This window comes from Oncorhynchus mykiss, chromosome 24, assembly GCF_013265735.2.
Source record: "Oncorhynchus mykiss isolate Arlee chromosome 24, USDA_OmykA_1.1, whole genome shotgun sequence".
Taxonomy (NCBI): domain Eukaryota; kingdom Metazoa; phylum Chordata; class Actinopteri; order Salmoniformes; family Salmonidae; genus Oncorhynchus; species Oncorhynchus mykiss.
The window spans coordinates 3,890,282-3,917,514 of NC_048588.1; the positions used below are offsets into that span (position 1 = coordinate 3,890,282).

At 44.7% G+C, this 27,233-nt stretch overlaps 1 protein-coding gene across 3 annotated transcripts in view; it reads left to right on the top strand.

The window, feature by feature from the left end:
- LOC110503497 (rho GTPase-activating protein 35) overlaps positions 1-24,567 on the top strand; it is a 104,680-nt gene extending 80,113 nt beyond the window's left edge. For all 3 annotated transcript variants that reach the window (XM_036962193.1, XM_021581833.2, XM_021581832.2), the window contains exons 4-7: positions 11,457-11,534; positions 14,434-14,565; positions 20,070-20,175; positions 20,425-24,567. In XM_036962193.1, coding sequence (XP_036818088.1) covers positions 11,457-11,534; positions 14,434-14,565; positions 20,070-20,175; positions 20,425-20,878 — 770 coding nt within the window. In that variant the 3' untranslated portion in view covers positions 20,879-24,567. The remainder of the gene's footprint in view (positions 1-11,456; positions 11,535-14,433; positions 14,566-20,069; positions 20,176-20,424) is intronic.
- Positions 24,568-27,233: the final 2,666 nt, after the last annotated feature.

Below are 27,233 nucleotides of genomic sequence, written 5' to 3' on the forward strand. Positions count from 1 at the left end.
CTCCAGCAGGCCACAAATGTGACTGTGTCTGCTCAAACGGTCAGAAACAGACTCCATGAGGGTGGTATGAGGGCCCGACGTCCACAGGTGGGGGTTGTGCTTACAGCCCAACACCGTGCAGGACGTTAGGCATTTGCCAGAGAACACTAAGATTGGCAAATTTGCCACTGGCGCCCTGTGCTCTTCACAGATAAAAGCAGGTTCACACTGAGCACGTGTGACAGACGTGACAGTCTGGAGACGCCGTGGAGAACGTTCTGCTGCCTGCAACATCACATGGGGTGGCATTTCTTTGGGGGGCCGCACAGCCCTCCATGTGCTCGCCAGAGGTAGCCTGACTGCCATTAGGTACCGAGATGAGATCCTCAGACCCCTTGTGAGAACATATGCTGGTGCGGTTGGCCCTGGGTTCCTCCTAATGCAAGACAATGCTAGACCTCATGTGGCAGGAGTGTGTCAGCAGTTCCTGCAAGAGGAAGGCATTGATGCTATGGACTGGCCCGCCCGTTCCCCAGAACTGAATCCAATTGAGCACATCTGGGACATCATGTCTCGCTCCATCCACCAACGCCACGTTGCACCACAGACTGTCCAGGAGTTGGCGGATGCTTTAGTCCAGGTCTGGGAGGAGATCCCTCAGGAGACCATCCGCCACATCATCAGGAGCATGACCAGGCGTTTTAGGGAGGTCATACAGGCACGTGGAGGCCACACACACTACTGAGCCTCATTTTGACTTGTTTTAAGGACATTACATCAAAGTTGAATCAGCCTGTAGTGTGGTTTTCCACTTTAATTTTGAGTGTGACTCCAAATCCAGACCTCCATGGGTTGATAAATTTGATTTCCATTGATAATTGTTGCGTGATTTGTGTTGTCAGCACATTCAACTATGTACAGAAAAAAGTATTTAATAAGACTATTTCATTCATTCAGATCTAGGATGTGTTATTTTAGTGTTCCCTTTATTTTTTTGAGCAGTGTATATGCTTCACAAGTGATGGGCTAATATTGCCACCCATCAGACTATTCTTGATTTAATCTTGTCTTTACTAATACGAAATAATATTTGTGAAATTTCGATTTAGAAGGGACCATTATCATCCACCCGTCTCAACAGGGGCAGTGGGAAAGAAATACATGTCATCTATGCACTTAAAAAGCAAATGGAGGATGCTTTTCCCTTGGTTCATTTTCATGCCAGCCAAGTAGGCTATACTCCTGTTGTCAAGATAAGCAAAATGCTTAATCTTAGTGAAGTTTTAAATAAATATAGTAGGCCTAGCCTATAGAAATCTGACGGGATGATCCTTTTTTTAAGAGATCATCCCTCTGTTTTCTCCTGCAATTGCATAGCCTATAGAAACGTTGCGCAACATGTGCTCATGAAGTGTTTGATTAGATTTTCTAACACATTTGCATTGATGTCTAGCGTGATTAAAGGGACAATAGAATGCTGAGTACCAGGCAGTTAGCAAGTTTGGCAGGCTACAAATTTTTGGCATGATTTAACTTCGAAGTGGTCCGCCTGTGAAAATCAGGATATCGCGTAGGAACACACCGTAGCTAATTCGCCTCTGTCGCAATGCGCCGTGTCTGTAGGAAATGGAGATATTATAGAAAGGAGGAGATGGGAATCCAATTATGAAATGAATGGAGAGGCGGCTCACCAGACTGATTGTCGACCCAACGCATTCACTTTGTCATGCTGCGTCACGCTGTTGCCAAAGTAATCATCACGCAATCCGTTCCTAATGGGGTTTCCATCCCCTCAAAATGATCTCTGTGGGAAAGCAAGGTAATGTTGTTCTCGCTCAGGGCAGAGACCCTGTTTTATAGCTCTGTGACAGAGACAAACTATAAGTTGAACTCCTAAATTGATAGAGCAGTTTGCTTAGGCAATTTTACAGCTAATTAGCTACTTCTCATGCTCATGTTGAGTTTGGTATTATTGTATGTAGCTATATTTTCTAGCTAGCCAGCCAGCCATTCCAGGGAGCGAGCGAACATACAGTAGAATTATGGGTTTTTGTAGTAGACTTGAGCTGCATCAAATTTATCCAAAATGATATTCACATGTTTCTACCAACCTTGTTAGAACATCAAAATTAAACATTTGTTCACAAAAAAATATTGTTGTCACGTATTAGTGCTATTTAACACGGTTTAACACTCTTAACAATAGGAATTCGTAGTTTTCGGTGGATTATCCCTTTAATGTTTTGTATACTCAGTGTATGTGTCGAATACGACCCACAAAAAAATAAAATAAATCCGTAGCCTGCACTCGATTAGCAAATGGAGGTTACGCGTGGTTACGATTTTAATATCCCAGGCAGGCTACATCGGTTGTTTAGCAATAAATATAGCGTCACGAAAGCTGGGATCCTCTCATAAGAACACATTTCTCTAGGCGCTCTGTAGGCTATGGGCTCTCCAAATATGTTCCAGGGGTCCTAGGCCTATAAGTTACGTTTGAGTTATTTGGCCACTTTTGTGATACAAACCTTAACAAAACATATAGGCCTATGGGCTAGGCTACATGTTGCACGCAACTATGCTTTTTGAAAAAGTCACAAATAGGGCTTTCACTTTTTCTTGGTTTAGACTGCACGAGCTGGGCATCATTCACAAGTGATAATATTCTCACTCAACTGAATAGTCTCACTTTTATCTTATCTTTACATAAACAAAATAAAGCTGGGACCGAGAGACCGTTTCTATCTCAAGGCCACCAGACTGTTAAATAGCCGGTACTAGCCGGTCTCCACCCAGTACCCTGCCCTGAATTTAGTCACTGTCACTAGCCGGCTACCACCCGGTTACTCAATCCTGCACCTTAGAGCCTGCTGCCCTACAGTGGTTCTTCCTTTAAAAGTTGCGAGCTTGCACCGTGGGACTTAGAGGTACCCAGCGTCACGGCGTCATTGCTCCAGACCACCACAAGGGGGAGTTAGAGCACTCATTATGCATTTGGGTCCCAAGGTTTTTATATGACCAATCATATCGTGTGGTTCCAATGACGCATTTTGGATCGAGCCACCCTTGTCTTGTGGCGTTCCTCAACAAAGATGGCTGATAAAATATTGCGGTGGAACCAGGTGTAAGTTGTTATAACGTCATAACGAGTCAAGGAAAAAATGTACAATTGAGAGGAATATGTTACTTAATGTAGAGATAAACGTTTGCATATTTTTTTTGTCAAAAAAGTTCATTTACGAAAATTGCTATTTAGCAAGTTATCTGACTAGCTAACATTCGCCAGCTAGCTAGTGTTAGGATAATTAATTTGTAATTTGTGTTGTTTAATGTTTTAGGGACTCCTGAGAAAACCAGCAAACCAGGCTGTTGTCTTGTGAAATAGTGGATTAAAGAATCTAGCTAGCTAAAGCATTTACTGCAAATTGAATGTACAATTGTGTAAGCTTGCCTTGTAATGCAGCTGAAGTAACATAGCTAGCTAACCGTTTACTTGCTTATTGTGTAGTGGAGGATAAAAATAACTGTATGCCTATGGATGTGTAGTTAGCTACAGTATGTAGCCGATCTCTATATGGACCCTGAAACGTTTGGTATGAATATTAGTTCAGAACTTATCTATGAACCTCAGCTATCATAGTTGTTGTATCAACTTCAAGTCTGAATGGCATTAATGAAGCCTATGGATAGAGTAGAATATAATAACTTTATTGTGCCAAGGATGCAAGTCCTATATACACATGTGCTGTAGTTATTACCACGCATTGTAGCCTGTACATTGTAGCCCACATTCGCACATTGTAGCCTGTACATTGAATATATTCACTGATCATATACTCCTCCTTGGCAAATAAAGGTGCAAATGGCAAATTCAGGTATAAATCTCTGAGACCTTCTTTGTTCAAACTCCATTATTTGAGTGATGCTGTGCATGTATGTATTACAATTATACACTTCAACGGTGTTAACCACGTCTGCTCCTGGGACATCAATGATTACACATTGTAACGATGCAATAGACTAGAAACATGATTGATTTGTAATTTATATCTACAGAAAAAAAACTGTGCATATTTAACCCCCTACATCTGCATTAATCTGAGGACACGGGATAGTATTTCAATGAGATACTTCATTTCAACCAGTGGAGAATGTGAAACGCTTTTATTGAAAGAAGTTCATTATCCAGGTGTTACGAATGCATTGTAATTATGATAATTGTAATATTATAAATACAAGTTCAATCTGTACTTCAATGCACATATGGTGTGCATTATAAAAGGAGGAAGAAAGACGAGAAGGGGAGAGAGGTGTTGCAGACAAAGGGAAAGAGGTAAGAACCGTGGCAGACAGCGTATGATTCATGAATTGCAGTGCTACCCTAATATTCTCTCTGTTCATCACAGTTGTGGTGTCTCCTAAATCAAATCAAATCAAATTTATTTTATATAGCCCTTCGTACATCAGCTGATATCTCAAAGTGCTGTACAGAAACCCAGCCTAAAACCCCAAACAGCAAGCAATGCAGGTGAAGAAGCACGGTGGCTAGGAAAAACTCCCTAGAAAGGCCAAAACCTAGGAAGAAACCTAGAGAGGAACCAGGCTATGTGGGGTGGCCAGTCCTCTTCTGGCTGTGCCGGGTGGAGATTATAACAAAACATGGTCAAGATGTTCAAATGTTCATAAATGACCAGCATGGTCGAATAATAATAAGGCAGAATAGTTGAAACTGGAGCAGCAGCACAGTCAGGTGGACTGGGGACAGCAAGGAGTCCTCATGTCAGGTATTCCTGGGGCATGGTCCTAGGGCTCAGGTCCTCCGAGAGAGAGAAAGAAAGAGAGAATTAGAGAGAGCATATGTGGGATGGCCAGTCCTCTTCTGGCTGTGCCGGGTGGAGATTATAACAGAACATGGCCAAGATGTTCAAATGTTCATAAATGATCAGCATGGTCGAATAATAATAAGGCAGAACAGTTGAAACTGGAGCAGCAGCACAGCCAGGTGGACTGGGGACAGCAAGGAGTCATCATGTCAGGTAGTCCTGGGGCATGGTCCTAGGGCTCAGGTCCTCCGAGAGAGAGAAAGAGAGAAGGAGAGAATTAGAGAACGCACACTTAGATTCACACAGGACACCGAATAGGACAGGAGAAGTACTCCAGATATAACATCCTAACCAGCCTTGGGCACCCAGTTTGGCCCGAGGGTTATCTTAAGAGCGGGTGAGGTGGCAATGACGGGACTGCCTTCCTCTTTCACATCAAAACATACCTGCAGACGAGAGAGCATGATTAAGCCTTGTTTTTTTTTTTTATTCTTACACGGTCAGTCATCTTAAATCAGGAGGTGAAATGCAAAACTGACCTTGGATCATTAACTCTAGGACTCCTACATCTCTGTCTGTATTTCAATGTAAAGCATCTCTTTAATAATACTTCCTGTTGACCCGACCAAGTGACCTCTCACCTATGATCATGCTGTGCCCTCTGTGTCAGCCAGTTCAGATGCGGGAGGGGTTCACCAAAACAGCTGATATAACCTAGAGGATTACAGGGAGAGGGAGGAAGTGAAGAAGATAGACTGTTATTGTGTATGTGTGTGTGGTCTCACCTGGTGTCCACACTAAGTGGCTACGGAGAACTTAATGCTGAAAAACAGACACTTGAGGACAAACAATAGAAGATACTGTATGTGACGCTGACACCTATCGGAGTGTACCTGAAACACTTAAATATAGAGGGCTATGTGTCTCACCACTTGGTTATTGCAAGGCTAACCCCCAGGGAAATCATGACTTGGCAGCAACAGATAGTCCAGTGAAAATGGCTGTGTTTATGTGGTGTAAATCTGAACATTAGCAGCTGACATCTAAAGGGTTTTTTAATTAACGCATGTGAGACAGGTTCCATGTACAACAAGACAGGCAGAGATGGAGAAAAAGAACACAGAACAGTTTAATTAGTTCTGGTTATGGACATTTTAGCCAGCAATAAAGCTTCCACTGCCTGTTCCTCAGAGAGTGAACATCTGGCAATATCTACATTTTCGACCCCTTTGTCAACTCGCTCTCTTGAAAGTAAAGAAAACAGATTATTTTTTTATAGATATGAAAAACAATAACCATTCTATATATGACCATTCAATCTAAAGCAGCAGGTGTCATTTTAGGATACGTCAATACAGCCCAGTGCTGTTTACCTGAGATGCCATCTTCGTAGGTGTCCGCTTTTGACTTCATTTGTGTCAGGAAAAAAGTTGCTTTCAGAACAATTTTTTTTTGATTGAAAATGAAAAAGGTTTTGCTCTCGACAAAAGACACAAATGTACCTCCATTGCATATAACAATTTGCCCGTGAGTAACCACACCTTCATACAAACATGCTACTGTATGCAGAATTCTTGACGCACAACCGAATATGCTGCCATATTCTGCCAGCACGCCCACAGGCAAGCCACTCCGGAGCAGAATGATGATGCGTGGAAAAGGGAAAGGAATGAGATGGGAACAGCGATTTGTTGCAAGTTGGGGAGGAGGGCTAATAGCTGAACAACAGACTGACTATTCAACCTTTACTAAAGAATAGTCTAATAGCCGAGCTAGGTGTGAAAACCCCACCTTTATCACAGACCAGATTTGCCCAATGACCAAGGGGTATTACAATGTAATAAAGTAATGACTTTTCAAATAACGTTGGCTGACAATTTGTTAGCTATCATTATGAACCACATAGCAAATCATTACAGCAGTATGTACCGGTATGTTAGCTAGCTGCCTAACGTTAGTAGTTATACATCAAACTTGCCAGTATATTAGCCTATAGGCTATCTAACTACCCAACGTTTATTGACTTGATTATTCTCGTCATTCTTAGCTTAGCTAAATGGTATGGTCGTTGTGCTTTCTCAATGGACATTTAGGTGCTTTCGTAAATTCACTCTGGCTATCTGGCTACAATAGAACGAGTCAAAATTCACCCAAGGCTGAAGAGCGGCTTAAGAACGTTGTCTAAACTGGAACACTAGCGCGAGCCCATAGCAAATGAATGGAATCGAACGTTCACAGAGCCTGTTTTGACTGGAGTGATGCTTAGAATTCCATAAAAAATGAATCCCTTTTTATTTTACCACGAAACTGGAAAAAAACAACTTGTGTAAAAGTAAACATCCGCACCTCGATGGTGTGAACTGTGCTTATGTCTGCGTAAGGAAAAAGTAGGGAAAAAATAAACCTTTGACTATTTCTGGTCTGGCGATCGATGACACGAGCACGCTGCCCAAATTTACATAATTACAAAGAGGAGATTATCCAGATTTTTAAAATTATGCCCGTGTTAAGTTTTGCTTCTGTCCCGCTCCTCGCCCCTACCTGGGCCCGAACCAGGGACCCTCTGCACACATAGACAACAGCCACCCTCGAAGCATTGTTACCCATCGCTCGACAAAAGCCGAGGTCTCAGAGCGAGCGACGTCACCGATTTTGAAATGCTATTAGCATTTTTTGTTTTGTTGCGATGACTTCAAAACGACGGCCTTACCAGCTCTGCTAGGGCGAGTAAAATGGTTGTAAAAAAAGTTGGAAGTAGCTAGCCAACATTAGCTCGGGTGCTTGACTGCCGTCAAGGCCAGAATGCTCAAATCAACCTTACTCCTTGGCCCGAACGTCCAGTTTGCGCTCCAAGAGCGAAACGACCCGAATTTATAAACTGACAATTTTCTCTGAATGGAAACACCCTAATATTAATCAAATTAATTAAACCAAATTTCTTAATCAATCCCATATACTATGTCATTACAAAAAAGGTTTTAAATTCTCTGGTAATGCCAATACGGAATATTATCAAATGTTTCTCAAAGATACCCTCTGGTGGTCAAACTAGCAATAACTTGCAGTAACAGAAGAAATGGCCAAGAACTAAATGACGTGCCACAGAATGCTGGGTGAGCCGCAGTACGACGCAACTTTCAAAGGAGGAACCACCATTGTATGTAGATAGACATACAGTGCATTCGGAAAGTATTCAGACCCATTGACTTTTTACACATTTATGTTACATCCTTATTCTAAAATTGATTAATTAAAAATGTGCCACCAGAGACTGTCGCAGCCGGTCGTGACCGGGAGGCCCATGGGGTGGCGCACAATTGGCCTAGAGTTGTCCGGGTTAGGGAGGGTTTGGCCAGCAGGGATATCCTTGTCTCATCGCGCACTAGCGACTCCTGTGGCGGGTCGGGCGTAGTGCACGCTGACCAGGCAGCTAGGTGTACAGTGTTTCCTCCGACACATTGGTGCGGCTGGCTTCCGGGTTGGATGCGCACTGTGTTAAGAAGCAGTGCGGCTTGGTTGAGTTGTGTTTCGGAAGACATGGCTCTCGACCTTCGCCTCTCCCGAGTCCGTGCACTAGTTGTAGCGATGAGTAACTACTAACAATTGGATACCACGAAATTGGGGAGAAAAAGGGGGTAAAAAATATTTTTAAATGTTTTTTGTGTGCAAATTTATTAAAAATAAAAAACAGACATCACATTTATATAAGTATTCAGATCCTTTACTCAGTACTTTGTTAGAGCACCTTTGCCAGCGATTACAGCCTTGTCTTCTTGGGTATGACGCTGCAATCTTGGCAGACCTGTATTTAGGTAGTTTCTCCCATTCTTCTCTGCAGATCCTCTCAAGCGCCGCCAGGTTGGATGGGGGGCGTCGCTGCACAGATATTTTCAGTTTTCTCCAGAGATGTTCGATCGGGTTCAAGGACATTCAGAAGCCACTCCTGTGTTGTCTTGGCTGTGTGCTTAGGGTCGTTGTCCTGTTGGACGATGTACCTTCACCCCAGTCTGAGGTCCTCAATCGCTCTACTTTGCTCCGTTCATCTTTCCCTCAAATCTGAATAGTCTCCCAGTCCCTGCCCTTGAGAAACAGATGCCTCACAAGTCCTCAACCGGCAACTTCATTAAATAGTACCCACAAAACACCCGTCTCAACATCAACAGTGAAGAGGCAACTCAGGGATGCTGGTCTTCTAGGCAGAGTTCCTCTGTCCAGTGTCGGTTTTCTTTCACCCATCTTAATCTTTTTATTGGCCAGTCTGAGATACAGCTTTTTCTTTGCAGCTCTGCCTAGAAGGCCAGCATACCGCAGTCTGTTGACGTTGAGACTGGTGTTTTGCGGGTAGTATTTAATGAAGCTGCCAGTTGAGGACTTGTGAGGCGTCCGTTTCTCAAACTAGACCCTTGTCCTCTTGCTCAGTTGTGCACCGGGGCCTCCCAATCCTCTTTCTATTCTGGTTAGAGTCAGTTTGCTCTGTTCTGTGAAGGGAGAAGTACACAGTGTTCTATGAGATCTTCAGTTTCTTGGCAAATTCTCGCATGGAATAATCTTCATTTCTCACAACAAGAATAGACTGACAAGTTTCAGAAGAAAGTTCTTTGTTTCGGGCCAATTTGAGCCTGTAATCGAACCCACAAATGCTGATGCTCCCAATACTCAACTAGTCTAAAGAAGGCCAGTTTGATTGCTTTTTTAATCAGAACACCAGTTTTCAGCTGTGCTAACGTAATAGCAAAAGGGTTTTCTAATGATCAATTAGCCTTTTAAAATGATCAACTAGGATTAGCTAACACAACGTGCCACTGGAACACAGGAGTGATGGTTGCTGATAATTGGCCTGCCGTTTCCGTTTCCAGCTAGGTCTTTTACAACGTTACACTGTGTTTCTGATCAATTTGATGTTATTTTAAGGGACAAAAAAAATGTTGCTTTTCTTTCAAAAACAAGAACATTTCTAAGTGACCCCAAACTTTTGAAAGGTAGTGTACGTTTGTGTATATTTCTACTCCGGACTCTGACATTGCTCATCGTGACATTCCTTTGTTTATTCCTTTTTAGATTTGTGTGCATTGTTAGATATTTCTGCTCTGTTGGCGCTACGAACACACACATTTAGATACATCTGCTAAATATGTTGCACCTGTCCATTACCATGCACCTGTCGAAAGAGGGGGCGAATGGAGGACACTTTTCCTGCCGTTCATGCCAGCCAGATAGTCTACGCCAATTTTTAAAGTGAAGCAATGTGCTTAATATTAGGAACGTTTCTAAATAAATATAGTTATATAGCTTACAGAAAGCTGATGAGATCCTCTTTTTTTAATAGAGGCGATCAAAACTCTTCTTTTTTTTTGTCACACAATTGCCTAGCATAGTTTATAGAAATGTTACGTGGGTTTATAGGAACACTTATTTAATCCCGTGCATCAACCGGCTATGAGGAGCTGTTTCTCGCTGAGCAACAGGTGATCCCATTCCACTCAAACTCTGAATGCCAGGGCTCTCGTGAAGTGTTTGATTTGATTTTCTATTGAATTTGCATTGATGTCGGAGTGATTAGAGGGACAATAGAGCGCTGAGTACCAGGCCATTAGCGTCAGGCCATTAGCGACTGGCCGTTCGCAAGTTTGGTAGGCTACTAATGACCATCAGCGGTTTTGGAGAAGCCTGGTTGCCATGACTCAGCGGTCACGTGCAATTTGACTGTGGTCATGACTCGTGAGTGGTGGTAATACGGTCACCATAACAGCCCTACGCCAGGGTCGTGGGTTTGATTCCTGCTGGGGCCACTAATGGGAAAGGGTTTGCACTTTGAATAAAAGCCTCTGCTAAATGGCATGTATTATTATATAGTATGTATCTTCCTCTCCTTTTGCTATTCTCTTCTATTTCTCTCCCTCCACTCCCTCCATGTCTCCCCTCCACTTCCCTCTGTCTCCCTCCTCCCCTCTCCATCTCACTTTCCATCCCCTGTTCCCCTGGAGTCTGGCTAGAAAAGCTTTTGTGGATAATTGATCGGCAGAAGGAGGGGATCGATGCTGCTCGTCTTGACTGAGAGACTCATTTCCTCCCGCCTCTCCCTGTCTCGGGATTTTGTCTTTGTCTCCCTCCCGCCTCCCTCTCTCTAGCGCTCTCACTCACCATCTTTCCACACCCTTGTCCTCTCCATGACTGTGGTAAAGGCATGGATTGCAGAGAGAGGAGAGGATGATAAGGAGAGAGGAGGAGAAAGAGCGGGATGATGGAACACATGGGACCAGAGTTCATTAAGTCATTTTTATGGATCTTGAACTCTAGTAGCCCCAGAAGGACAGAAAGCACCGGAACACTTTCTGCAAGCCTGCCCTGGTGCTTTATGAGTCTCATTGATGGCGCTTATGATCTGTCTCGGTGGGAGGCCACTAATAGACTCTCCAATGTGTCTGTTGTTTCATTACCACACAATCTCTGCATAGAACACGGCTTCTAACAGCACTCTATTGGAGCTGCTTACGCAGAGGATATATAGGGGTACTTATCTGTGTGTGTGTGTGTGTGTGTGTGTGTGTTCAAACTGTGAGTTGTATTTATGATAAAATGTCATGTTGAATGCATCAAGTGGATAAAGTGTACTGAATCCCTCTCTCTCTCTTCTCTCTCCACTCTCTCTCTCAGGTATCACTACAGAAGGGATCTACAGGGTGAGTGGGAACAAGTCAGAGATGGAGAGCATGCAGAGGCAGTTTGACCAGGGTGAGTTACCAGACCCTCTCTTTTTGACCGTAGACATTCAACACACACCAACAATATGAATTGTCAACAATATGCCTTACACTCAGTGGCCAGTTGTTTAGGTTCACGAAAAAGCTCCACTCCTCCACTCCTACAGTCATGTGGCTGTGGGTTGCTATATAAAGCAGGCAGACAGGCATCGAGGCATTCAGTTACTGTTCGATTGAACATTAGCATGGGCAAAACAAGTGACCTAGGCAACTTTGAGTGTGGTGTGATCATCGGTGCCAGGCATGCAATTTCCAGTATCTCAGAAACTGCCGGCCTCCTGGGCTTTTTTTTAACCCGCGAGTGTCTATGGCAAGTTTTCCCAAACTCTGTCCTCGGGACCCCAAGGAGTGCATGTTTTAGTTTTTAACCCTAGCACTACACAGCTGATTAAAATAATCAACTAATCATCAAACTTTGATAGTTGGAATCCGCTGTGTCGTGTAAGGGCAAAAAACCTGGACGTGCACCCCTGCACGCTGGTCAAGGGTTCACTGAGAATGCGGCGACACACAGAAAACATCCAGTCAGTGACAGTCCTGTGGGTGAAAACAGCTCGTTGATGAGAGGTCGAAGGAGAATGGCACGAAATCGTGCAAATAACAGCGCAGTACAACAGTGGTGTGCAGAACGTCATTTGATAAAGCACAACTCATTGGTCCTTGTCATGGATGGACTATTGCAGCAGGCGACCACACCGGGTTCCACTCTTATCAGCTAAAAACGAGAACCGGCTGCGGTGGGCACGTACTTACCAACACTGGACAATTGAGGAGTGGAAAAACATTGCCTGGTCAGACTGAGTGTAATTATTGTAGGGTCGTCAGACCCCGTGCCACCCTTGGCCAATGCCTATGTACACGTACTGACCTATGCACATACACACACACACACACACACACACACACACACACACACACACACACACACACACACACACACACACACACACACACACACACACACACACACACACACACACACACACACACACACACTCACACACTCACACACACTCACACACTCACACACACTCACACACTCACACACACACCAATACACACACTCGTATACCTAGGCACAAACAGGGCATGGACGTGCAGTGTTAGTGTGTTGTATCTGTCCAGAAGCCTGTTGTCCAATGGATTCACCTAATTAACCTGGGAGCGTCTGTATCATGGATATGCAGGAAGGAGAGGCCTTCCTCACACCGTAGCTTGTGTGTGTGGTGTGGGCCGTTAATTTCCTCCCAGATTGGTTTGGTTAATGAAGCATGCTCGCTGGTGTGTGTGTGTGTGTGTGTGTGTGTGTGTGTGTGAAATCAGTGAGGCTGAATCCGCCTGAGGTAATCAGAAGCGAAGTCCTGTGTCCAGTCGAACAGGACCCTAGACCAAGGTGACAATACAATTACACATGAAATTACAGCACCGGTAGACCATAGCACCCAATCCGCTATCACCTAGCCACACTTTACAGCAAAGATAACCCATGGCGATAGAACCACACACCCAGTTCAGATACAACAGCCAAGACCAGACTAGTTTTAGAACTTCTCATGTCGGCTGCTGGAGTTTCCAAGGTTCAACATGTCAAATCTTAGCTAAAGACTTGGGATGAGACGGATTTGTTTAGCCAATTAGAGAGCAGTGCCCTGACGTTCTGTGTTTAGCCAAGCAAACCGCTAGCTAGCTATTGTGCTGCCGTTAGCAAGCCTAGCTTGCTGATATTTATCTGACAAGTCTGTGTGCCCTGTTTCTGGTGCATGTATTTCATGATACTTGTTCACTACAACACCGTGCTATAACAAGTGGCAACTTTGTATCAAAGTTGTTATCGAAGTCATTGTGAAGATTCACTGTTACCGTGGAAACAACTGCCCATCTCGTCTTCTTGATCTGAATGCCCTGTCTTTAGTCAGCTATTCTTACACACAAAATTCTAAAACGGTCTAGTTTTGTCTCGTCTCTCCTTATGTCGGCTGTTTTATCTAAACCGGAGCACTGAGATCTGGAGCTCACTCTGAGGCCTGGTCTGAGTACAGGTCTGAATTAGAAGCACTAGGCATTACTGGGTGAGAACTGACTTGGGACCAGTGTCATCACTGAAGCTGCTCTGTTATGCACACAACAGGTCCTATTTTCATCCTCTCTCTTTTCGGTCTCTTTTTCATCCTTCCTCGTTTATCCCCTCTCCCTCACCATTGCTATCTGTCTAACTCTTCCACAATCAATCCCCCTTACTTTCTATTCCTCCCCCCATCTCCCCGCCTCTCTTCCTCCACATTTGTCATAGATCGGAGAGAGTAATCAGAGAAGGGTTTAGTCTATAGTCAGAGAATAGTCTATATATTTGTATCCTTCTCTCCTCCCCTCCTTCACCCCTTCCTTCTCTCACACTCTTTTCTCTGTGTTTTGATCAACAAGCCCGTGTCAAGTGGGACAGGCGTCGCCTGTGATTACTCTTGGTTTATAGTTTTTAATCAGCAGTTGTGCTTCTGGTGCTGCTGACCTCATTCCCATTCTCTCCCACGTGGTCCCTTGGGCTGACCTGCCACACTGAATAAAAGAGACTCACCGAGGAGCTGGAGCCAATTGGGTGCAGTTCCTACTAACGGGATAAGCAGTGATATACGGAACTAAGATATACAGAACTTTTATTGTGTGCTGGTGTTGTGGTTTGTTTAGTCAGGTATTTTAGTCCATCACCAGGTGGGGTGATACTATAGCAGTGAAACAAACGAGTTTAAGGCGGACCTTTTGTGTGTGCGTTTCATATGGTTGTCTCTTGTAGATCATGTCCTAAATTAGGTGTCTCTTCCATGTCTTATTCTCATGAACCTCTGTCTCTCCCTCGCTCTCTGTCTCTCTGCTAGACCATAACCTGGACCTGGTGGAGAAGGACTTCACTATCAACACAGTGGCCGGGGCCATGAAGGCCTTCTTCTCTGAGCTGCCAGAACCCCTGGTGCCCTACAGCCATCAGATCGAACTGGTGGAGGCCTTCAGTAAGACATGGGTCTGGGGAGAGGGGACAGAGGGGGCTGGGCTGGGCTGGGGAGAGTGGGGTGGAGAAAAGGGGGCTGGGGAGAGGGGGGGGGGGGGGGGGAGAGGGCTGGGGCGGTGGGGGGAAAAGGGCGAGGGGGGGTAGAGAAAGGGGTGCTGGGCTGGGGAGAGGCTTGGGGGAGTGCTGGGGCTGGGGAGAGGAGTTATTAGGGTTGTCCTTGCTCTATGAAGAAACCAGTGGTGGTCGGTGCTGTTTAAGATAAGGGAGGACACTTTTTCTTTTTTTTAAATTTAATTTATGATCATGGCCTTATTTCTATTACAGCATGTTGGATGACTGCCATTCATATTCCATTCACCCAGCTCAATGTAATATCATTAGGTTTAAGCCACTACAAATTCTCCCTATACCCATCATGAGGTTGCTACAACCTATGAATGAAAGTTTACAACTTAGGTGCACAGGTCAAGCGAAATGTGAATAATCAAGGTGGCAGACATTGACACGTTCAATACCGCCTTGCGCTCTCTTGCCTGCATCTAGCTGATCTAGAGTGTAAACATTAGTCCAACAGTTGCAAACAAGAGTTTTTATTGGACATAAGCAAGTATGTTTATCCAAGTTTCATTCCGTTTGCTTTCGTTTAAGATGTTTTTTTTTAAACTGAATCGGCAGAATGAATACACCCCTGATCACACGCAAAAACAATTCACTTTCATAGCAGCCACATACAAACAGCATGATCCTTTTGATCATTGTATAATTCCTTCTCGCATCTACCTGCTCTCCTCTTCTCACCTTTTCCCCTTCGCTTGTGGACTTCAGTGTACAACACATCAGTTTTCTGTGACCAGACAAAAAAACTTTGAAGGCCAAAACTTCACAGCCTATATTGTCACCATATTAACGCCATGGTCAACATAGCTACTAGAACTAACGCGTTAGTAAACCCGTTACAATCATGCAGTATAGTCAACAGCAAGCAGTTTATCAGTTACACCGGTGGGCCCTTGTTCCAATAAATGAATAAAACAAAAGCTTACCTTGACTTGGAAGTGTTCGAGTTCAGAAGCATGCACCAGTTAGCCTCGAGCTAGCCTCAAACTAGGCCCATCTCCCGTCTAGCAAACAAAGTACACCAACTACAATACCTCTCTTGCCAGTTGGCCTGGACCCTTTGTCAACACGGAGCCCCGCCGATCCATCACGACTGGTCTGACTGCACATAGCTTAACTGGTGCCTCCAGAGATGCAACCTCTCTCATCGTCACTCAATGCCTAGGTTTACCCCCACTGTACTCGCACCCTACCATACCCTTGTCTGTACACTATGCCCTGAATCTATCCTACCACGTCTAGAAATCTGCACCCTTTAATCTCATTTCCCAAAGCACTACACGACAATTTCTTATAGCCTTTAGCAATACCCTCATCCTACTCCTCCTCTATTCCTCTGGTGATGTAGCGGTTAACCCAGGCCCTGTGTGTCCCTAGGCGCTCTCATTTTTTGATTTCTGCAACCACAAAAGCCTTAGTTTCATGCATGTTATCATCTGAAGCATCCTCCCTAAATTTGCTTTATTCACTGTTTCAGCACACTCCGCCAACCCCGATGTCCTAGCGGTGTCTGAATCCGGGTTTAGGAAGGCCACCAAAAATTCAGAAATTTCCATCCCCAATTACAACATTTTCCTTCAAGACAGAACTGCTAAAGGGGGCGGAATTGCAGTCTACTGTAGAGAGAGCCTGCAGAGTTCTGTCATACTATCCAGGTCTATGCCCAAACAATTCGAGCTTCTACTTTTAAAGATCCATCTCTCCAGAAATAAGTCCCGCACTGTTGCCGCTTGTTATAGACCCCCCTCAGCTCCCAGCTGTGCCCTGGACACCATATGTGAATTGATTGCCCCCCATCTATCGTCTAGGTGACCTAAATTGGGATATGCTTTACACCCCGGTTGTCCTACAATCTAAGCTGGATGCCCTCTATCTCACACAAATTATCAAGGAACCTACCAGGTACAACCCCAAATCCGTAAACACGGGCACCCTCATAGATATCATCCTGACCAACTTGCCCTCTAAAGACACCTCTGCTGTTTTCAACCAGGATCTCAGCGATCACTGCGTAATGGGTCTGTAATGGGTCCCTCATCACTGTCAAACGCTCCCTAAAACACTTCTGCGAGCAGGCCTTTCTAATCGACCTGGTCCGGGTATTCTGGAAGGATATTGACCTCATCTCATCAGTAGAGGATGCCTGGTTGTTCTTTTAAAGTACTTTCCTCGCCTTCTTAAATAAGCATGCCCCTTTCAAAAAATGTTGAACTCAGAACAGATATAGCCCTTGGTTCACTCCAGACTTGACTGCCCTTGACCAGCACAAAAAAACCCTGTGGCGTACTGCACTAGTTTCGAATCGTCCCCGCGATATGCAACTTTTCAGGGAAGTCAGGAACTAATACAAACAGTCAGTTAGGAGAGAAAAGGCTAGCTTTTTCAAACAGATATTTGCATCCTGCAGCACTAATTCCAAAAAGTTTTGGGACACTGTAAAAAGTACATGGAGAATAAGAGTACCTCCTCCCAGCTGCCCATTGCACTGAGACTAGGAAACACTGTCACCACTGATAAATCCATGATAATCGAGAATTTCAATAAGCGTTCCTCTACAGCTGGCCATGCTTTCCACCTGGCTACCCGAACCTCGGCCAATAGCTCCACACCCCCTTCAGCAACTGGCCCAAGGACCCTCCCCCCCCCCTTGCGCTTCTCCTTCACCCAAATCCAGACAGCTGCTGTTTTGGAAGATCTGAAAAATCTGGATCCCTACAAATCAGCTGGGCTAGACAATCTGGACCCTTTCTTCCTAAGATTATCTGCCGCCATTGTTGCAACCCCTATTACTAGTCTGTTCAACATCTTTCGTATCGTCTGAGATTCTGAGAAAGCGGCCGAGGTCATCCCCCTCTTCAAAGGGGGAGACATTCTAGACCCAAACTGTTAGACCTATATCCATCCTGCCCTGCCTTTCTAAAGTCTTCGAAAGTCAAGTGAGCAAACAAATCACTGACCATTTCAAATCCCACCGTTCATTCTCTGCTATGCAATCTGGTTTCCGAGCTGGTCACAGGTGCACCTCAGCCACGCTCAAGGTCCGAAATGATATCATAACTGCCATTGATAAAAGACAGTACTGTGCAGCCGTCTTCATCGACCTGGCAAAGGCTTTAGACTCTTGTCAGTCACCGTATAGTTATCGGCATACTCAACAGCCTTGATTTCGCTAATGACTGCCTCGCCTGGTTCACTAACTACTTCTCAGATAGAGTTCAGTGTGTCAAATCGGATGGCCTGTTGTCCGGACCTCTGGCAGTCTCTATGGGGGTGCCACATGGTTCAATTCTCGGGCAGACACTCTTCTCTGTATACATCAATGATGTCGCTCTTGCTGCGGGAGAATTCTTTGATCCACCTCTACGCAGACGACACCATTCTGTATACCTCTGGCCCTTCTTTGGACACTGTGTTAACATCCAAACGAGCTTCAACTCCATACAACACTCCTTCCCTGGCCTCCAACTGCTTTTAAATGCTAGTAAAACAAAATGCATGCTCTTCAACTGATCGCTGCCCTCACCCGCCCGTCCAACTAGCATCACTACTCTGGACGTTTCTGACTTAGAATATGTGGACAACTATAAATACCTAGATCTGGTTAGACTGTAAACTGTCCTTCCAGACTCTCACATTAAGCATCTCCAATCCAAAGTTAAATCTAGAATCGGCTTCCTATTTCGCAAAACATAGCCTCCTTCACACATGCTGCCAAACATATCTTTGTAAAACTGACTATCCTACCGATCCTTGACTTCGGCAACGTAATTTACAAAATAACACTCCAACACTCTACTCAGCAAATTGGATGCAGTCTATCACAGTGCCATCCGTTTTGTCACCAATGCCCAATATACTACCCACCACTGCGACCTAAATGCTCTTGTTGGCTGGTCCTCGCTACATATTCGTCGCCAAACCCACTGGCTCCAAGTCTTTGCTAGTTAAAGCTCCGCCTTATCTCAGCTCACTGGTCACCATAGCAACACCCATCCCTTGCACTCGCTCCAGCAGGTATATTTCACTGGTCATCCCCAAAGCCAACACCTCCTTTGGCTGCCTTTCCTTCTAGTTCTCTGCTGCCAGTGACTGGAACAAATTGCAAAAAACACTGAAGTTGGAGACATATCTCCCTCACTAACTTTAAGCGTCAGCTGTCAGAGCAGTTTACCGATCGCTGCAGCTGTACACAGCCCATTTGTAAATATCCCATCCAACCAACTGCCTACCTCATCCCCATATTTCTTTAGTTTTTCTGCTATTTTACACACCAGTATTTCTACTTACACATCCTCATCTGCACAAATATCACTCCAGTGTGAATTGCTAAATTGTTATTACTTTGCCACCATTGGCCTATTTATTGCCTTACCTCCTTACTTCATTTGCACACACTGTATACAGATTTTTCTATTGGGTTATTGACTGTACGTTTGTTTATCACGTGTAACTCTGTTGTTGTTTTTGTCACACTGCTTTGCTTTATCTTGGCCAGGTTGCAGTTGTAAATGAGAACTTGTTCTCAACTGGCCTACCTGGTTAAATAAAGGTGTGGGAAAAAAATGAGGACGGAAGCTACCTGTCCTCCAGCTACACCATGGTGCAATATAGTTAGTATAGTGTTATGAAATTCAACGAGTATGGTCCTCCCCCTCCTCCTCCTCCTCCAATGGAAGATGCACAAATTTGCTGTGAAGCAAGACAAACAAAAGTCATACAGAATGTTAGGTTATCAAGTACACTTCTTTCATCTCTGTTCTTTCACTCCCATTGCGTTTTGTAATCTGTTGTCGTGGAGATTTAAGGTGTAGCGTCGCGGCCCAGAGATTTACCTCTACTCCGGAGGGCGGTCATCATTCAGTGAGTGAGTGTGTGTGTGTGCGAGGCCCCTGAGCCGTGACAAAACCCTGATGAAACCCTGCAGCCTGCAGCAGGAGAGAGACTCTACACACACCGTTTAAAGACTAGTTAGAAAATAAACGCTTTCAGGATGGATTGCAGAACTCTGCGTATGACCCTGTAGACTGCAGAAGAAGTGAACACATGGTTTGAAGAAGGAGCTGGATAACATGTGAAATGGTGTGTGTGTGGCTCCATCTGCCTCGCTCACATGGAGACATAAGACTGGCTGTGTTGGGAGTGCTGATATCAGCTTGTCTGACTCACTCCTATCATTGGGCTCAGCACAACCCAGAGGACCTGTGTGTGTTCATGTGCGGGTTTAGAACTCTGTGTGTGTGATCGCTGCTATGCATTGTTGAGTCATCTCTGGCTCTCAGCTGTGATTTCAGTTTGTCTCAGTGTGTGCCATGCTTCCCCCGCCCCTGCACATGTGTGCGCTTTCGTTCTTTCTCTCTAACCTCTCCTGTCTCCTTTCGCCCCGATCAGAGATCAACGATCGGGATCAGCGAGTTCACGCCATGAAGGACATCCTGCGCCGCTTCCCCAGGGAGAACTATGATGTCTTCAAATACGTCATCAATCACTTGAACAAGTGAGTGGCTCAGTGACGGGGCGGTGACAGTCATGCTGACCACAGTAACAGTCGTCCACCCCGCAACCTTTGACCTTCCACCCTGTCAGCTACACCCCTGGCTCTATTGAGTCAGCTTTATATTCAGTCAGTTGAGTCATAGCACAAACACTGGGGAGTTTAGATTTCTAGATTGTTACTTTAGGATTTCTTGAACAACTTACATTGTTTTCTCTCTGTCTCTCCCTTAACCCTCCCTCCATTTCTCAGGGTGAGCCAGAATAACCGTTTGAACCTGATGACCAGTGAGAACCTGTCCATCTGTTTCTGGCCCACTCTGATGCGGCCCGACTTCACCACCATGGACGCCCTGACGGCCACACGAACCTACCAGACAATCATCGAGTCCTTCATCCACCAGTGTGCTTTCTTCTTCTACAACCAGCCCCTGTCTGACACCCCTGGCGGGCACGCCTCCCCCACAGCCACCCTCTCCTCCCACGGGGGAACCTCGGCCTACTCCTCCTTGGCGTACAACTCTCCCTCCCTCACACCGGCCCCGGCCCCTTACGTTATGCCCGCCACGCCGCCCGTCATCCCACACTACGGGCCGCCCCATACCCAGATCCAGCATTCCCCGCCCCACACCCCCCAGTCCCCCATCCAGGCCCTACTGCCCCCCCTGCACCCCCATCACCCCCCCACGGAACAACACATGCTGTGAACCAGTGATGGAAGGAAAGAGAGATTTGAGAGCGAGATGGAAAGAGTTTGAGATTCAGAGGTAGAATGTAAGTGGACGAGATTTTGAAGGGGTGGTGAGAAGTATGGAGGGAATGAGAGGAGAGTGGGTTTGAGAGAGGGAAAGCGAACGAGAAGATGAGGGGGTGAGTGAGATGCAGTACATATAGGGGAAAACTGTTGGGAGAGGGGGTTATCCAACCCCCATTTGCATTTTAAAGATATACGCACACACACTACGCACGGAAGGGGGTGGGAAAGAGAAACTTTTGAGCCACTAGTACAACATGTCTTCCCGTACCACTGTAGTCTATTGACTCTTCTCCCGCTACCATTTCTTCTGCCCCCTTCTCCACTGCCTTAGAGAGTACCTCCCTCTTTCCCCATCCAACACACACAAACACCACGTGTACATGTCCCTCCCCAACCATAAGGGACCTCAGAACTGCTGACTGTAGCCAGGCAGGGTATCTGTGGGGGAAGTGTGGGAGGACATTGAACTATATGGACCTCCTAGCTGGACTCTAAAACCACTGCCCAGTGTCTCACTTTCCTCGCCCCCACCACTCCTCACCGCGATGGGGCTGTGGTTTGCCAGCGACTGCCCTGTCCTCCCAGGTTGATCCTGGGTCCAGGTGGAGGGAGGACCTGACCAGTAGCTTCTCTATGTTTATTTGACCACTGTTACCAGGAAATGGACTAGAGGCATGCTTCACCTCTCCCCCATGGACCAGCTTCCACTTCAATAGACTCATTCCTAAACCCCCCCACCCCCTTCGCTTCAGTGTCTGCTACAGCCAGAGATAATGCCAAGATCAAAAGTCTCAACTAACTGGATCTGCAGGGAGGCTAGAGCACGGAACTTTGGGTGGTCTCACACCCTCGGCATCTTGGGAGAGCTCCTTCCGTTCCGCTCTCTCTCCTCTGACACATGCCCCCGAGCCTCCAGGCAACGCTGGAAGACTGTTGTTTTTCTTTTAATTAAAGAGGATATCTTTTACCCCCCCCTGTTTCTTCCTGATGTTTGTTGTTCCACCTTTCCTCTTTAGTTCCCCCCCCCTATGCTTCCATTTTTTGATTTTCAAACTGTGGATCAGTTTTGGAGTGTTCCGTTGATGACTGACCAATCAGAATGCACTCTCACACAGCAAGTCCCTCCTGTCAGATATCAATGCTTACTTCTTATTGGCCCATGTGCTTTCTGTGAAGGGTGGGAATAACTGTCAGGGAGAGGTAGGAAGGACTGGGATATGGATTGGGATTTGGAAGGGGTGGGATTCAGGGATGCACTTTACGGACTCTGAAAAGCATTTAAGCAATTAGACACGGAATGCCAAGAGGAACAACCATAACGATTCCCATAAGGATCCCAGGAGGCATTGGGAAGTGGTGGCAGGGAATTCATACTTCCTCCTGTTACCAATGAAGGGTTTGGAAGCCTGGAGAGACATGGGGGGCATGACCTGTGTGTGTGTGTGTGTGTCTGCGTACATGTGTGCACATGCTTCTAATATGGTAGAGAGCGGGAGAATCATTAGTGTAGAGAGCTCTGAAGTTTATTGAGATTGAGAGACTGCAGAGCACTTTTGGGATCCTCTTTAGTGCAAAGTGAGCCAACACTTTCTCACCACGTCTAATGCGTTGTGAAGTCGTGTAGCCACCTCACTGAGAACACACCATTGCCATCTGGTGGACAACATAGTTACAGCAGCTATGACCTCACCCACCACTGCATGGGCGGAACACCATCCCCCCCCTACCCGGGTGTAATATTAGATCTTTCTACATGCGTAATCCCCCATATATACCTATTGAATGTCAAGTCAAATGGGACATATTGAGCCCAATAGGAATTCTTTGTATATAACGTAAATGGAGAGTCTATACTATGAAAGCCATATAAACTGCATTGAGATTAGCCTGTGGATGAGGCTCCTATCTGTTGTGTTGCTAGGGTGCAAGCACTTTGCTACAGATGTATATACTCTCCAGAGTGTGGTGTTGAAGGAGCGTGTGACGACATTTCATGTCAGCTGTCCATGATGCAGACAGTCCAGTGACTAGTCCAGTGTCCATCTGGGCTCTGCTAGTTGGCGGTATGTGGTGATGTGTAATCATGTGTTTTTGTACCGAGGCTGGCTCAGGATAGCGGTTCAGATCCATTCAGCTGACTATGACCGGGAAGAACACGAAGGAAAGGAGATGAGGAAGCTCGTTCAGAGTATTGAAACGCAGCCAGTGGTGTTGATAGTCCCTCAATGCCATCCTGTGTTTATTGGTGTCCAACTTCCTGGTTGGCACCACTTGGTACCCCTGCCCTCTTTTGAAACGGCACAGTTCCCTAGTCCAGAGAGGCGCTCCGGGATGGAGCAGAACAGACCATCTATTCATCTGTGTTGATGACTGCGGAATTCCAATGGTTCTGTCTGTGGTTGTCATAGAAACCTGTTTGATCGCTTGTGTGTGTGTGTGTGTGCGTGTGCGCGCACGTTAGAGTGAATCCAAGGTCATGTAATTTGTTTCATTTTGACCCTCCGCTTTACACTCATGCCTGTCTCCACCTCTCTCCAGTTCCCATTTGTCTTGACTGACAGGCCTCCCTTCCAATCACTGGAGTTATACCCTGACGCCGACCCAATGACCTATCATACACTACCTATATAACGTTTGTTTGTCTGTGTTAAGGACTGATGTCATTTGAGCTGTCAACAGTAGCCAGACATCATTGTAAACTCGACACTTAAGAAAGACCATGTCGCTTATAGTGGAGAATGTATTTATCCTCACGGTCATTACCCCACATAATGTAAACTGGACCTGACCACAGTTATCCTCTTAGTTACCTATAGGTTTACTTTTCACAGATGGAGAGTGAGTCAGAGAGAGAGAGAGAGAGAGAGGTGAATGGGATCATTATTTGGTAGATGGAGGGAGGGAGGAAGGGGGGGGGGGGGGGGGGTTGTGCAAACTCTGGTACTTTTGAATGCCGGCCAGTGGCATTCCCTGTGTATATCAATGTGTTAATACTGAACAGACTGTGAGGCAGCCAAAGACTGTGCAACAACAAAAAAAAACACAAAAGGTGGGGGAGAGAGGAAGCGAAGCGACACGTGGAGAGGAAAAAAACTATGGTATTAAAAATGTGACTTTGGTTCTGCGATCTTGTGGCTTTTCTTTTTCTTTATTCTTTGCAACAATGGTGAGAGATGGTCTGTTAAGTTAAAATGAGAAACAAGCAAACTATATTCAAATGGTTGTTTATTTGTATGTTAGGGGGTCTAACACTTTGCCCTTTAGTCAATGGTGATAGAATTGTTTTTCTTTTTTCTTTTTAATAATAAAAAAAACAAAATGTTTATTTTTTTTTTTAAACAGTTTTGTGAATGGTGAAGAGACCAGCCCGGTATAGTGCATGATATTTGCCCAGGCAAGGGAGGTGGCTCGACCACTCTTCAGTATTTAAGACAAGATAAAAAAAAAAAATGAAATAATGGGGAAAAAGTTAACCTGTATAAAAGATAAAATGGAAGTAAACAACAACAAAAAATCCGTCAACACAAAAAAATGCTGTCATTATTTGCTAAGAGTATGGTAATTTGTCTCAATAGGAATGGTGTATACAGCAAGGCCTTACGTGGACCTGTATTCTAGTTAATAAATCAATCTTGTAAAGCCTGCCTCCTGTCTGTCTGTCTGTGCAAAACCCACTGACTCATCCCCTGGCTCACCACACACAGCTCTGCATATACATGTAGTATTATCAGTGTGTACTGTGAGAAAAGGTGTCAAATATTAAACTATGGATTCATACATTTGGCCATATTTCATTGACTGGAAATGAATGAACGAATGAATGAAAGGAATTGAATAACTTATTTCCACAGAAAGATCGGCTACTCCTGGAACCAAGTGGAGAAAACTGCCCAATGTTGAGTTCACTAGAGGCTGCCGTCATTAATGATCTGTGCTCCATGGGGCGAAGGGCCTAAGTACTTTTCTACAGTTGACAGGTGTTTCTAATCATTATATTCTAAAAAGACAGAGTTAACTTTTAGTGTTGTCAAGTGACTTTTCCCAACGAAAACTGCCTAGAACATTAGAATAGATTTACTTAGAGTAACGATTTGCTACATTTTACTGTACACCACTGAAAGAGCTAGAGATTAAAGTACTTAAGTAGTATCTGTAAAGAAAATGTACTTTTTACTCCATACATTTTCCCTGACACCCAAAAGTACTTGTTGCATTTTTAATGTTTAGCTGGACAGGAGCATGGTCTAATTCACGCACTTGTCAAGTGAACATTCCTGGTCATCCCTACTGCCTCTGATCTGGCGGGCTAACTAAACACACATGCTTCGTTTGTAAATGATGTCTCAGTGTTGGAGTGTGCCTTTCTAGACGTAAATTTAAAAAACGAGAAAATAGTGCCGTCTGGTTTGCATAATATAAGGAATTTGAAATTATTCATTCTCTTTTTCTTATTTTTTTTTTACTTTCGATACTTAAAAAAATTAAAATAATTTACCCCTTTTTCTCCCCAATTTCGTGGTATCCAATTGTTTTTAGTAGCTACTATCTTGTCTCATCGCTACAACTCCCGTACGGGCTTGGGAAAGACGAAGGTTGAAAGTCATGCGTCCTCCGATACACAACCTAACCAAGCCGCACTGCTTCTTAACACAGCGCGCATCCAACCCGGAAGCCAGCCGCACCAATGTGTCGGAGGAAACACCATTGCACCTGGCAACCTTGGTTAGCGCGTACTGCGCCCGGCCCGCCACAGGAGTCAATGAGGCAAGGATATCCCTACCGGCCAACCCCCTCCCTGACCCGGACGACGCTAGGCCAATTATGCGTCGCCCCACGGCCCCTACTTTCGATACTTAAGTATATTTTAGCAATTACATTTAGTTTTGATACTTAAGTGTGTATATATACATATATTGTTGAGACTTTTACTCAGGTAGTATTTTACTGGATGACTTTCACTTTTCCGTTAGTCATTTTCTATTAAGGTGTCTTTACTTTTACTCCGGTATGTTTTGTATCAAAAAGTATGTTGGGCCTCTTTGTATGTCAGGAGATAAACAAGAAAATGCTGTTGTCTCCAAATAATCTACGAAGCATAAACTTCCTATGTATTTATCATTAATTCCATTTCCAAATGACCAAACCCAGTCTCAGGCTTGGATAACAGATAACTTGCTTTTTCTGCGAGATTTAAGACTTTCTCGAGAATTGACTATGTTTTAACGTCTACTTAAATTCCAGGTAACATGGAACTTGTAAAAACATTACCGGCCATTCTATCTGATCCTAATCCCATTCTTTGTCAATTTCAAATCTTCCCAATGAACAAGTGTGCACTGAGATGGCTTAATAATACTTTACAACACAACTGACTGCACCTTTCAGTTTAGATTTCATTTAAAATGTTTTGGAATAAATGACCACTCATCGGAGGACTCCGCTATGATATGGTTAGCTGTAAAAATGTTCATAAGAGGAAACACTACACATTCTCTTTCAAATTTACAGAAATGAAGGCTTCAGAAGATCAGTGAATTTGAAAATCGTTGTAAAATGCTGGAAGATTCTCTTTAAAAGCAACTATTCAACAGAGAGAATTTGAGCTAAAAACAAGTCGGTTGGAACTGAATGACCTGTTGCGACGTAGAGCAGAATTCATTACGCAGAGGGTGTGAGAAAAAAATACTATTTTCAAGGGAGTAGCCAGTTACTGCAGCTGAAACAAGATCATCAATACAGCCGATCAGATCCCCTACGAAGGGAATGATATCTGATCCCACAGAAGTAAATACAACTTTTAGAGCATGTTATTCAGATGTATAGAGTTCCTCACAGAGCTTTATTACTCCTGCTTGTCGGCAGTTCCTGGAGTCGGCAGTTACGTTGCCCAAACTCTCTCAAGAAGAAACCATTTTATTAGAGGAATCTGAGACTTTATCTGAACTGAAAGCTGCTTTTTTTTAATTTATTTTTTAAAAATATGAATAAAGATAAAGTGCCTGGTATTGATGGAATACCTCCTGAACTCATTCTCAACTTTTGGGATGAGCTAGGACCAGTTATTCTTCAATCGCTTAACATTGCTATTGAAAAAGGACAATTCCACAGAGACATCAATCACAGGTGTTATATCCCTAAGAAAGAGAAAGACCTCACAAATTGTGCAAATTTTTCAGCCAATCAGCTTCCTTGGAGCAGAAATTAAGATGTATGCCATCTTCAGCGCGTACATCCTGACCAAACGGAGTTTATTAGGGGTCGTCAGGCAGCCGAGAACATGCTCCACCCGTTTCATGTGGTTGATG